The sequence below is a fragment of the Vanellus vanellus genome (genome assembly GCF_965231255.1).
Source record: "Vanellus vanellus genome assembly, chromosome: 8".
Classification (NCBI taxonomy): Eukaryota; Metazoa; Chordata; class Aves; order Charadriiformes; family Charadriidae; genus Vanellus; species Vanellus vanellus.
The window spans coordinates 18507894-18521456 of record NC_138913.1 but is presented as its reverse complement, the minus strand read 5'-3'; the positions used below and the strand labels follow the sequence as shown (position 1 = coordinate 18521456).

Below are 13563 nucleotides of genomic sequence, written 5' to 3'. Positions count from 1 at the left end.
CATGAAGAAACTTCTTTGGTGACTGAGGGTGTGGATCAAATGATCATCCTCATCTTGGACAATCCATAAGATCGTGTTTGAGGCACTCTGCCAGAATGGTATATGGTCAAAATTTTTCCTTGGTGTTGCTAATGCAGGAACTTCTGAAATTAATTGACTGCCATTGCTCAAGTTACCTATTTGATAAGAGACATTTGCTCTTTTACAAGACTATAACAATGATTACTTAAGAGTGTTGTAAAATGAAGGCAGTTCTTACTGACATTACTGACTTACTCCAACAATCAACTTCAGTAATTAAGAGGCCAAATATTATTACACTGAAAGTACCAGTTGATTAATACATCATTTGCCATTGAGTAGACTAAAGACCTGAGTATTACCGTGATTGCAGTATTAGGATATAATACTGTAATATTTGAAGAGTGTATTAGGTTTACAGTTTTTTAACATGTCAAGTATTAAACTTGAATTTTATAAATTGATTAAAAACTACAGGGTTCTTAATATCATTCTATTTCTTTAAAAAGCAGTATTTTAATTCTTAAAAGATATTTGCTAATGTAGATTAAGAATATTTTGTTCTGCATCTACATACCAATATTCTTGAAGCATTTGGTGATTGTAGATCTTTAGATAGAAGAAACACTTTAGTATACTCTTTCATCTTTGTGACTATTTCCTTTTAGGACAATGACAAATACAAATTTCATGATGTGCATAAAATACTGTATTAATAAAATTTCCGTTCTGTGTAATAAAACACTATCAAATGTAATTTTGCTTCAGAGAGATGATTTTAAGATCTGCAGTATGTAAGCAGGGATACTAAACAACAGACCCTCTTTTCTCACTTTCTGTCAATTTACCACTAGTGAATTTTTTCTTAGCTCGTACTTACAACAGATTTAGGCAGTTTCAGGTCAGGAAACTAGAACCTGTGCTAGCCAATATGGACTGAGTGAATATTAATTTAACATCCTAATTTAACTTGATTTTGTCAGCACACCTTCCCTTATCCTTGATCAACCATGTACCTGTTCCTTCTGTTACGTGAAATAAGAACAATTATTTTGCAGTACGATCTTCATTTTTAAGCTTAAATAAATGAACTCAATTAGTAAATGAACAGAAAGTGAAATTTTGGGTAATGTGAGTTTATTCCCATCATATGGCCCAGTGAGGACTTTGATAGAAAGATATATTGCAGATATCATAAGTGAACAACATATTATTCATTACAGTAATATGCAAATAAATTTGATTTTGACAGAAGACAAAGTGAGCATCTACGTATAAAGGGTACATATCTTTCAAAAAGAAAAAAAAAAGGAAACTGAGGTAAATCATCACTTCAATATATATATATATATCTCACCAATAAAAGATAGCTCAGTTAAAATAAGCTAGCAGCAGCATTCACACTAAGGAGACATTACACCTGTAACAAAAGAAACGATGTGAAAGTGTAGTTTACATGAACATTTTCTCCAACAAAAAAGCTGATTTTAAGAAATTACTGACTGCGTGTTCACAGCATGTGTTGCAGTTCACTGCCACTTCAGTTGTTTTAATATGAATTTTAAAGGCCATACATAACTATCCTGTATGAATGAAGTGATCTAAATCTTAAAGTAGTTTGGGGTTTCCTTAAGGTTTTTTTTTTTAACTTGGCTCATTTCAGTGATCTATTTTAAAGTATGTCCCTGCCAACAGTTGTAGAAGTGCAGAACTAAGAAGCTGGTGAATTGCAATATAGAACAATACCAGTTGTGGTTCAGAACTTTTTTTTAACCAACCTTGCAGCTATAAAAAGATCTGTATAATGACATTGTTGCATACTGAACTGTTTCCCAATATTTGTTCAATATAATTGAATAGTATCAATTGTTTTTAAAGAATTCCAGCAGCAGGTATCAGTATTAAACTAAGAACCTGATTTGTCATGAAAAACCTTTCACAAAGCTAGCAGGAAAGAAACCTACAGTGACTTTTATTTGATAGGAAAATTAACAGACTTACCTCTCAAAGTTGAAAAGCGTATGCCTTGTACCACCATACAAAACATTCTGCATTGATTACCAGGTGCTTAATGTTGTTTAAGAAAATTTATTTGAATATTTTCAATGGTCTTTAGCTCTTCCATGCTCTGCATTATTGGATTTTCTAGTGAATAAACATCTTAAACGTGACCAGTCTTACACAGTTCATGGTGTGCATTATGAGCAGCAGCATGACTGCTCACAATGTAACAGTTTTGTTATTAAATTAACTGTACCAAAATTTAGTCTGCTGTAGTCCAGTTTTCTAAAACTATATTTGGCCAATTTTGCCCAGCTCGGTTTCTTTAGTACTGTTTACTTGACAAACAAGTCCCATGGAAGGAGTCAATGGCAATGTTACAATGTTCTAAAATACCTGCAATTAGGTAAAGCAGCCAGAAACTTCAAACTTTTCTGGAAACATTTTCCAGTCTCTAAATAACAATAATATTTTCCATATGTTGCCTATTTCTGCTTTTACGTTTGTTTTACTTCAGTTGTCCCAGCATTTATAATGCAGCCTATGTATTGATGATGGGTACTTTATTATGCAGTTGATACTTTAAAAAAATAAAATAAAAAATCCTTGAAGTAGAGAGTCATTTCAGAAAAATATAAGAACTTTTCTTCAGTTTTGTATCACAGAAATAGTCATTTTAATACACGGAATTAATTGAATTATTGTACTAGAATTTCAACAGTACTTGACTAGCCAGGTAAGAAATACAATCATTTTCTCATACTCAGTAACTAATCTTTTATCAGACAGAATACATAGTAGGAAGGACTTTTATAAACCATTCATATCCTGATCAAATTCTCTTGTAGGACTAGTGGAAATCAGGAGTAACTGCACTGCAGTCAATGGGGTTTCACCAATGGGTACTGGTGAAAGTTAAAAGAGAAGCAAGGGTAACGGCTCCTAGCATTGTTCTAATTTTAAAAGACTAGCAGGTGCTTTTAATCACTGTATTTGTTAGTTCTACAGTAAAAGATCTTAACTCATTTTAAAAGCATATTTCTAATAATTTATTAGCATTTTGGAGCACATTTGCTTTTCACTTAAGTACAGCTCAATGTAGTTGGTTCCATAAGAAAAACAGCTTCATACTGTCATACAATAGAAACATGAAAACAAAAAAAATCTGTAAAAAAACTTCTGGAATTTGTTCTATACTTGTGCTTCTTCTGTTGATTTTTCTCTTGGTTGTTTCTTTTGAATACAAGGTTGTATAAGTAAAAATATTATTCCCACCATGTATAGCAAGCCAGATATGTAAAAAGAAAAATCATATTTATGTGTGATGTCATAGATCCAACCTGCAAAATAAGGACAAAACATGTTTGTTACAAAGCTTGACAACAAGGTACATTGCATGGGAAAATATGAAAAATACTGCACATTTCTCTCATGATGTTTCAGTCAAATCCATAGAAGTTTTGTGGAAAAAAAAAGGTGGTGATTGTCTCCTCCTCTAGATGCTACAAATGGAAGTATACTAACAAAATCTCTTGTTTATTCACCAAAACCCAAAACCAGCGCAAAACCTATCCCCTCATTTAAGTATCATGGAAGTCTTAAAATGGGACTCTAGCTATGTGCCATCCTAAGAAGCTGAGCAACCTTCTCTCTAAAGCTGTACATTTTTCAAACAAGTTGTCACAGGTCTGACTTTAAAATACACATTTTGGAATCCCAAACCAATTAGTTCTTCCCCCCTACTATTGTCTGTAAAATGCCCGATACTGCAGGCTAGTTCAAATGCTGTGCCTTGTGCAAGCAAACACATTCCCAATAGCTTTCTCAAAGACTCACATACTGATAAAAGACTTTTCAAGAGATAAATCTCAGTACTGCAATGACTTTCATTCCAACCTTAGTTTCTTTGCAAAAATATATTAAGGTTACTTCAGAAAGGTTTGAGAACCCAAAATAGCAAAATTCCCTCATGCCATGCTGGTTGCATTGCGATGTAACCTCAAGTTAAGAAGCTATTTTCATCAACTAATTGCATCCTATTTGCTGTGTTACAACCAAATACAAAGACATGTTCAGCACAGACTGAGAGGTTCTGGAAGAATATATGGTAGAGTAAAACACTGTTGCTTTTGAAAGGGCACTAAATGAGCTGTCTTCTAAATTGTGTCAGCTCACTTAACGGTGGGGAGAGAAGGTGAGAGTGTTTTCACTTTTCTGGGTTGCTTGTGCTGCCAATAGCTTCAGTTCAGCCTAGTGCCATCCCTGGCTGACCACAGCCATTGCTCAGAAGGTTTCTTAATGCTCTCTTCAGATTTGCATCTCTGTAAAAGACAGCCATAGTCTGGCACTGTATTGACAATCAGTATCTATATCTCTCCTGTACTTTCCTGCCTCTTTCTATGATAAAATTTGTAATGAATGTTTGTTTAAACCTAAGTAACTTTATGGATAAATGCATACACTTCTACCTTCTGTTGTGGATGGCAGTAAAGAAATTATGAGCAGTGCAATCCCCAGAGTAGATATTCCTGGCTGAAGGAAAGCAAAGCTGCATTAATTAAATCAACACATCTGTTGGCAGCTTAGAGTGGTGACACCCAAAGACACATTATAGTTCTTGGGGGTAATACTATGGTACAAACACCTGCCTACCCTGAAAATTATACATAATTTTTTCATCTAGGGGCATGAGTATGCATAGTGCATATACTACCCAAAACACATAAAAATAGGTTAAACCTTTCCATTTAAAAAAAGTGTATGATCATATTTTAAGGAAATGTACCATTGAAAGGATAGCTTGCAATAGATTTAGGACTGAGAACATAATGTGCTCAGAACATAAAAAATATTAGTAATATAACAAGTCACACGGTTATTTATTATACAAACATCTGTTGGTTAGAGATTTGAACTTTTTACCTGCAAAGGGTGGTCCAAGCAATGCAGATATTCCGTTGGCACAAATGATGATGCCATAGGCATTTGCAAGGTGTTTAGTTCCAACTAAATCTTCAGTCACAACAGGCATTAGAGAAAAATAGCCACTAGAAAATCCTATTAGAGCACAAACCACAGCCAGGCCAATGTATGTTTGCATTAGTGGCAAAGTGAGAATGCAGGTGACCAGGGTGAAGTTAGCCATGAGGAAGACATTCCACGTGCTGATGCACGGGAGATCAGAGATGATTCCAAGGATCACTTTACCAAAAATATGAACAATGGCTATAATGGATGTCAAAGGAAATATATTGTTCTGACTAGATAAGTCGTACTGCTTGACTATTTCTGGAAGATGAATAAAGGGAATTACAAAGCTGCTATAGGCAAACAAAGCCCAAATTATAAAGGCTACAAATACTCTATTGGTAAACAGTGATGCTGCTCCAAAGTAGCTGGAGTACCATATTGCAAAGCCCTTCCTGACTGTAACCGTCAGCTGGCTCACTGTCTTAAGAATGCGCAGTCCATACAAGCTCCTTCCACTTCTAGATTTACCTCCAATTTCTATGTGCTGAACACTGTCAAGCACTTCCTCGTTTGTTGCCTCTTCTTTTTTTTCCGGTTCTTCACTGAGGACTCCATTAGATTTTATAGTCTCTGCAGAACGGGACAGAGCTTTTGCCTGAGCTTTTGCCTGATTATCTTCACTATCACTTCTCACAACATATTTTTCACTAACAACGTCTCTGGGAGAGAGTGGTCTCATAAGCGCCCCGCAGACACAAAGGTTGAGGGAGATGGCGCCCTGGATGAACATGGCGTTCCTCCACCCAAATTCGGTGCAGAGGTACTTCAGTAAGGCAGTCATTAGGAAAGCTCCAAACCCTGTCCCTGTGGTACTGAGTCCTTGTGCAAGCGCTCTTCGCTTCTGAAAATACTGCCCTACCATGACCACCGCAGGCAGATAAACCATGCCACTTCCAACACCTATGAAAATAAAAACCCAAGTCAGTCTGAATGTTTTGGCAACAAGGTAAAAGTCAATGAAAAACGAATCAGTTTTATTCCTAACTTTTGCACAAGCACAGTAATAAAACTGAGAATAAATATTCAATTCTCATGTTTGGAATGGAAGAGGTCTATGCAGAAAATGCTTCCAAATTCACTGTGATAAGAATTTAGAAGAGTGTTTTGGGCTTAAGAGTTTTCCTAAATAGCTGACAACCTAGCTGCCTGCAGCTACAGCATGACCTAGCTACAGGTAGATCAGAGAAAGAGCTGTTATTCCAGCAGAGCCTGAAAAAAAGCACCTCGGCAGTGTATCGTGGTCAGAGCTGACCTGCGTTGCCTGCCAGAAGCATTTCTTTCTTTGCTACGCAAATCCATGATCAGGTTTTTATTTTGCACGAGGCCTCCCTCCCCAAACCCAGCCGAAACTGCCTCGTCCCACCGGCCTGCCAACGGCTGCTGTGAAAACACAGCCCAGCCTCCTGCTCGCGTGAGCACTTACTGCACTTCCCCTGAAATAAGGCATTTTTTAAATTGTTTTATCTTATCTTTTCATTCTGTGGGCTACATAGCAAAACGTAGTCTAATGACATGCACAGGCATGCCACCTTCACAGGCCGACACGGGGCCACAGGCCTCTCCACTCCTTTTCCTCACAGATTTGTCCCCCCGCACCAGGAGCAGCAGGGCCAGCTCTGCTCTCCCCCTGCCGGGCCTCAGCAGCCATTTTGCCCCCTCAGTCCACAGGGGCACCCAGCGCCCGCCCCGGGGCTCCCCAGACAGGTGAGGGGGGAGAAGGCTCCTCTGTCCCCCCATACTGCTGCTGCAGGAAGGAGAGCCCCTGGAGCTGGGATGAAGCTGGCGGCCAAGAGGTGAGGGGGAAGGCTGTGACGAGCTGGGGGAGGGGAACAACGCTGAGGTGAGGGGCGCTTTGGGAATGGGAGCTGAGGCGGCAGTGTGGCTGCGGCCGGTGGGGACAAGGTTGGGATTGTGGGGACATACTGCATGAGGTCGTCTGGCACGGTGGGTCACCAACAGGAGCACAGGAGCCATGAGTACGCCCGCAGAACACTGCATGGAGGCCCAGAAGTGATCGCAGCAAAGGGTGACCACCGTCAGTGAACAGCAGTCTTACATCTAGCAGCCATGAGAACATGAAGGAAACTTCTCTGAGATGGCGGTGAGCAAGGGAGGATGGGGAGTGACAGGACGGGAAGTGAGGCGATGGGCGAGTGAGGGATGGTGAGTGAAGGGACAGTGAGTGAGGAGATAGTGAGTGAGGGGATGGCAAGTGAGGAGATGGTGAGTGAGGCAATGGTGAGTGGTCTCATGAAGCTGGAGGAAACATCTCAGGCATCTCTGGAGAGAATTACTCCTGTGACAGCATCTCACTTCTCCATCTCGTGTAAAAATTTGCCTCAGATTTTTTCTGCAAATACAGTTTTCACCCCTCTTTGAAGTCTCTGTATAATCTTTGCTTTTTTGTGTGTCATATTTTGTGTACGCTCTTTCTGAAAATTCACAAGGGCTGAGAGAAAGAGTATGTAGGTTCCTATCTGCTTGATTATATGCAATATATATGGAAACAGAAATTCTGAAAAGGGCAGAAGCCTGTCTGTAATTATTGTTCTTCATTATTGCAACATTACTGAAATCTATTTTATGGTGATATAAAGAGTCATGAGAGTGATCTCTGCTAGTTTCATTTTTTTTTCCATCCAGAGAGCTAGATAAAAAAACATGTACAAAAATTCTGCAGATTTCTGTGAAATTCTGTGAAAGGGTAGTTTGAGGGAAAGGAGGGTACTAAAGCTATTATTAGTATTGTAAACAATTTTTTTTCATAATGCTTCTGTCTGACGCATATAGCATAGATACTATGCTTCATTTGCAAACATAGCTGGCCATGTTATTCATGGAATGAATAATATTGCAAAGCCCCTTGAATTGCTCAGTGTTGCTCAGATAATAGTTAAAGGCCAAATTTTGTATTTCTTACTTTGATCATTTTAACATTTTTGTTTCATATCTATTAACAGTTACTCTTAGCAGAAACGAATAGTGAATAAAATTGAGTAGTGCTTTAAGTAAATAATACTGGGTTCTTCTATATAACTTTCTTGAAGTAACTATTATTATTTTTTTTTTCACAAGTCACATTTTGCTAGAAACTGAGCATTCAGGCACTAAGGATCTATCGGTTTCCAAGAAAGATGCCTAAACACGCATGCCTTTTCATATTTTGATTGGGCTCTTATATATGTCAAAAGGTTTTCTAGAGACCTATTTCCAATAAAAATGACAAAATATTACTTCTTTCAGTGATTTTAATTGTAAAAATATGTAGCAAAATTAATTGCTATTTATTAGTGGTTCTTGATGCAATCTGAATATCCTTTGTTAGAAACTGCATATGAAACACAGCCACATGCGTCGTCCTAATTCAGGCTGGGATAGAGTTAATTTTTTTCGTAGTAGCTAGCGTGGTGCTATGTTTTGGATTTGTGACCCAAACACTGTTGGTAACACAGGGATGTTTTAGCTGTTGCTGGTCAGTACTTACATCAAGGCCTTTTCTGTTTCTCACACTGCCCTGCCAGTGAGTGGGCTGGGAGTGCACAGGAAGCTGGGAGGGGACACAGTGGGACAGCTGACCCCAACTGACCACAGGAGTTTCCCATATCATATGACATCATGCTCAGCAATAAAACTGGGGGAAGCAAGGAGGAAGGGGGGACATTCGGAGTTATGGTGTTTGTCTTCCCAAGTAACCACTACATGTGATGAAGCCCTGCTTTACTGGAAATGGCTAAACATCTGCCTGCCCATGGGAAGCAGTGAATGAATTCCTTATTTTGCTTTGCTTATGCATGCAGCTTCTGCTTTACTTATTAAACTGTCTTTATCTCACTTTTACCCTTCTGATTCTCTCCCCTATCCCACTGCAGAACAGTGAGCAATAAGCTGTGTGAAGCTTAGCTGCCTACCAGAAGTAACCCACAAGGCCCTTTAAAATGGGTTTTGAAGCAGTACATAGTTATCTTAATCTGGTATTTTATTAATGGGGAGCAGCTCCTGTAGAAAACATTTGCTGTTTCTTTCTGAGACAAAGAGAGGAGTTAGCAAGATATATAATTCAACAGTGTTTTAACACCTTAAAATTCCACTTGTTAGAGTTTGGGTTACATTAATTCCTGTATTTAAAAATGTCCTCTAATATATTTACTTGGGAGAAACTGATAAAAATACCATCTTCACACAGCAGATTCAAATGACAACAAAAGTCATTGAGCCCAATCAAGTGAGTAAATAAGTAAATTTTCTGAAAAGATAACAGACTGTAAAGAGCGTGAAAGGAAAGCTGGAATAACTCTACAGTCTACCTTCCTGCTTTACTCACCCAGACAACCTTCAAAGGAATCAAAAATAATTGAAAGAACTTTCAAACATTAGTACAGCTCTTACCGGCTGTTACTCCAAATGTAAGGAAGAGGTAGTGCACATTTGAGGCATAGGCACTCAGTATCCAACCTAGGGCATTCAATATCCCTCCAATTATAGCCGTCTTGCGGCACCCACACATGCTGATGAATAAACCAATGAAAGGACCTGTTAAAAAACATTTTAAAATACTAAATTATTTATTTAATTCTCTACACTTTTTAATAATTTTTCACATGAAGATTCTTAATGTTTTAAATGAAATATTAAACATCATGTAATTCAGTTTGTTTCCCCTATTATTGTTTAAAATTGTGGGAAGAAAAATTCAATCAACTGACCAAATACTTAGCAAATATGCACCGGACTTAAAATCAAAGTTGTCCTGTGAAGAAGGGACAGTTTAAAAAGAAGAAGAAACTGAAACCATTGTTCCCAATACTAATGCTGTGTGAGTGCAGGCCTTTTTCACAAGTAACTAGAAAGTAAACATTCTATTTTGTTTTCAGTGGAATGTTTTAGGCAGACCTAGACACTTTTTCAATCTTAATTTAGGGAGACAGGTGTGTAGATACATATATACATAAACATACCCCTCCAGATACTATTTTGGGTTGATCCAACCACAACTTAAAAAATAAATTTTAGTTCAGCTGCCAAACTGAAATATAAACTGTCCAAGTTCAACATTTTCTTCTCCCAGATAAAGTACAGGGAGGACCACAAGCTTCACAGATCTTCTGTTTTCTTAATTCTAGTGAGGCCTTGAAGTCACAGGCACCCTTTCCTGCTCATGCTGTCTCCTGGAGTAACTGTCTTCTCTATCATCTTCCCTATTGTTCCCTTTCTCCCTCTAACTTGTAAAATTTGCCCTGGTGACTTCCAAAAGGCAACTCAGGAGAACCTGGGAGCTCTGCTAATAAAATGGAAAACTGTCAGAAAATGCTTGGGGGATGAGTGTCAAACATATTCTAAAAATCTTTGTAGTTGTGAAATAAATTATGCTGGAACATACCTACAATAAGCGTAATGCCCATGCTGAGGGAGCTAACCCACGCTGTTAAGCCACGACTTTGATTGAACTCTTCAAGCCATTCCATGTTGAGTATTCCAAGGGCCATTTGGGACCCCATGATAAGTATGTGCACCAGGAAAGAGGAGAGTACAATCATCCAAGCCCATCCTCCATCGATGTTTGGATTAGGTTTAATTGGCTTACTTCCAACTTTTGAGTCATCTCCAAAATCGTATCCAATATCCTCTCGACTAGCATACATTTTCTCCACGGTATTCTGAAACAAATGCAGTAAACACCTTCAAAATACATACAAAATTATCAGATTTTGTAGTTTGGTTATAGTGAATAGCATAAATCACTACAATATTTCACCCTTGTGGTTTAGTGCAGTTGCAAGGTGAATACTGGGTTTTCATTGTTCAAATGTAAAATGCTCAGAAAATTCTCTAATTAATGTATTTCTTTGTGTACCTTATTATCACGGCTCTCTATACAGGGGTATTTACAGGTTGACAGTAGGTTGCATTACTTCCATTACTATACACTTTACTTACTTGTAGGTGGCTGAGAGCACTCACTCTTCATGAGTTGACAGTGGTCACAAAAAAAGACTGGTCTCTCTCTGTATATTCCTTCTCTGTACCACCTTCTGCTGTCCCAGTAAGATTATGTGCTTTTGGGTTCAAGTTGATAAAGCTTGGAATAAAAAAAAGGGAATCCTGAAGACACAAGTAGATGAAGTTACCATATCTTTTCAGAGGAAAACAGTTTTGAGATGTATTTCTTCCTTAGTAGTGGAAGAACAAGAGTGAAGAGAGAGAAAGATAAAGATTTAAGGTTCTTAATTTTCAAAATGCTTTGCTTGCATAAATTACAAGGGGATTGTTACTACGTCTCTGGCAAGCTTTTTATTAGAGTCAACTTGACAAACAGTTTGCTATTATGCTTTCAGTTTCCATAGTATTAATCTTATAATCCTGCTAAAACCAAAGAATTCTTCCAAATTAATGGCATTGCCTATAAGAATCAAACTGAGTGGCAGTTATGTGCATAGGTATATGTAGAATCAGGCCATAATTTGATTACTTTGATTTCTTCCATTGTTATTCTAAGTGAAGATTGCAACACAATGTGAAAATAATTTCAAAACAATTTTTAATTAACAGGCAAGGTGCAGAACCCAGTCTTCGCTCCATCTGACTTCTGCTGTTACATACTGAAATGTTACCCAACTGTGGAGCACCTCATAGGTTTCCATGGAGACTAGAAATGAGATGATACAAACTACCAGAGATGGTAATTTTTTGTCTTCTTTTCTTCTCCAGAGAAATAAAAAGAGCCATCAGCTTCATAACAGTCAAAAGAGAGAAGAAAGTTATCAAAAGTTGTTTAAAAAAGCTCCTTATGTATTCTGTGAGCCCTCAGAAGGTGTGCCTCAGGGCTAGCTCCCCGCTACTGAAAACCAGCAGTGAATGGAGTAACTCAGATTCTGTACTAACTGAAAATTTGGGCTGGTGTCTTTAAATACATGAGTATATTTTGCTTCGCAAGTTACTACTTTTCCAAACTATTTTACTTTTTTCTTATTGCTAGATAAACACACCAAGAAGGCCTTGAAGTACTTCATACCAATACGTAGATAGACTCAGAGCTGACTGGTCAAAGCTACAGTTTCTTTCACAGACAACAGTGAAAACGTGCCAATATATGTGACCTCTCCAGGCTGGCTGCTGGGTAAGTTACCATTGTAGTTAAGTGCCACATATCCCTTTACTTGCAGCACAGGTAATCATGTGTAACTAAGGACAACTTGAACATGCAGGTTCCTCCGAGAGCACACTGATTTGCCTCATACAGTGAATTGGAGCTAAAATATGTTGTACTCCTGGTATCAGACTTTTCATAGATGGATACTCTTTATGGAGTAAATTGTCCTTAGGCCTAACTTGGCCATGGAAGGTATTGGTGACACAGTGAGGAAGAACAAGAACTGAGCACATTTAACTCTTGCTACACAAGCAGATAAGCTGCGACTAACTGATGAGTCCACACCTGGGTGCCAGTGGAAACACATACTGAAATGACTTACTGGCCTTTTCTTTCTAAATCAAGGGCAGAGAGAAGGAGGATTATGCTTAAAGGTCTTCCTAGAGGTCCTGCAGGGTATTTGAGGCAGGAAGGGTAGCAGGGGAACGCATCAGAGCCATGCGGTGGTGCAAACTTTTTTGAACATAAGAGGACAGCCTTAGTTAAAATTACACTTCATCCTTCCTCTACAGAGTGTAGGTCTTAAAGATGACATCTCAACCCTTTCCTGTTAATGTACCTGGAGCTAGATCCCCCATTAACATAGTTTATATGACTACTTACGGAGAATTCAGCCCACTCACAAGAGAGAAATACTAACTGCATAAAGGTAACAAAGATAGTGAATAATCATGGTAATGGGAAATAATGAGAAGTGGTAGAATGAAGGAAAATTGCAAGCTGTTAAACATGCTCTGTGTAAGATTAATGAAAATGTATGATGGATATTACAGTACATCTTAGATAATGGAATACAAAATTATGTAACTGAAGATTCAGAGTCAGAATTAAATGTGAAGCCTCGCCTTTCTCTTTCATGCTTTTGACTGGGTTTGTGTGCACCTAAATACTGATACTGGATGCAGAAATTTTCTTTGGACTGGAAATAGACACATCTTCTATATATTTTAAATTATTTAAAGCAAAAAATAATTGACATTGAGATGCAAAGATATGACACTCATCTTTTCAATCTTATCTTACTGACTGAATGGGCTTAGATTGAGTAGATGCAAGTTAATGTCATGCTTGCATCAACCCCCACAAGTCTTCAGAAAATGCATATATTTTCCTTTTCAACGGGATTCTTGCTTATTATTACTTTTATACTATCAACTTTCCACTAATCTCACAAGTTCAGAGTGAAAACACTCAAAAGCAGGGAAGGTCATTGCCAATAGCTGCACAAACTCTTGTGCTCTGGATAAAGCAAGGACTGGACGGTTGGATCCTCTCCCCACTACTGACTCATCGCCCCGTGCCCTATCGCACCCAGGAGAGGTGCACTTACATGCCCTCAGCTTTCTTCCCACACCACAGCACTG

At 38.2% G+C, this 13563-nt stretch overlaps 1 protein-coding gene across 1 annotated transcript; it reads right to left on the bottom strand.

Moving 5' to 3' along the window:
* Positions 1-3213: 3213 nt before the first annotated feature.
* Positions 3214-10691, bottom strand: SLC16A14 (solute carrier family 16 member 14; the record flags this gene model as incomplete). The annotated part of the gene is made up of 4 exons (XM_082487159.1): positions 3214-3362; positions 4945-5952; positions 9439-9582; positions 10430-10691. The coding sequence occupies 4 exons, from the start codon at positions 10689-10691 to the stop codon at positions 3214-3216; spliced, it is 1563 nt and encodes a 520-aa protein (XP_082343285.1).
* Between the last annotated feature and the right edge of the window lie 2872 nt (positions 10692-13563).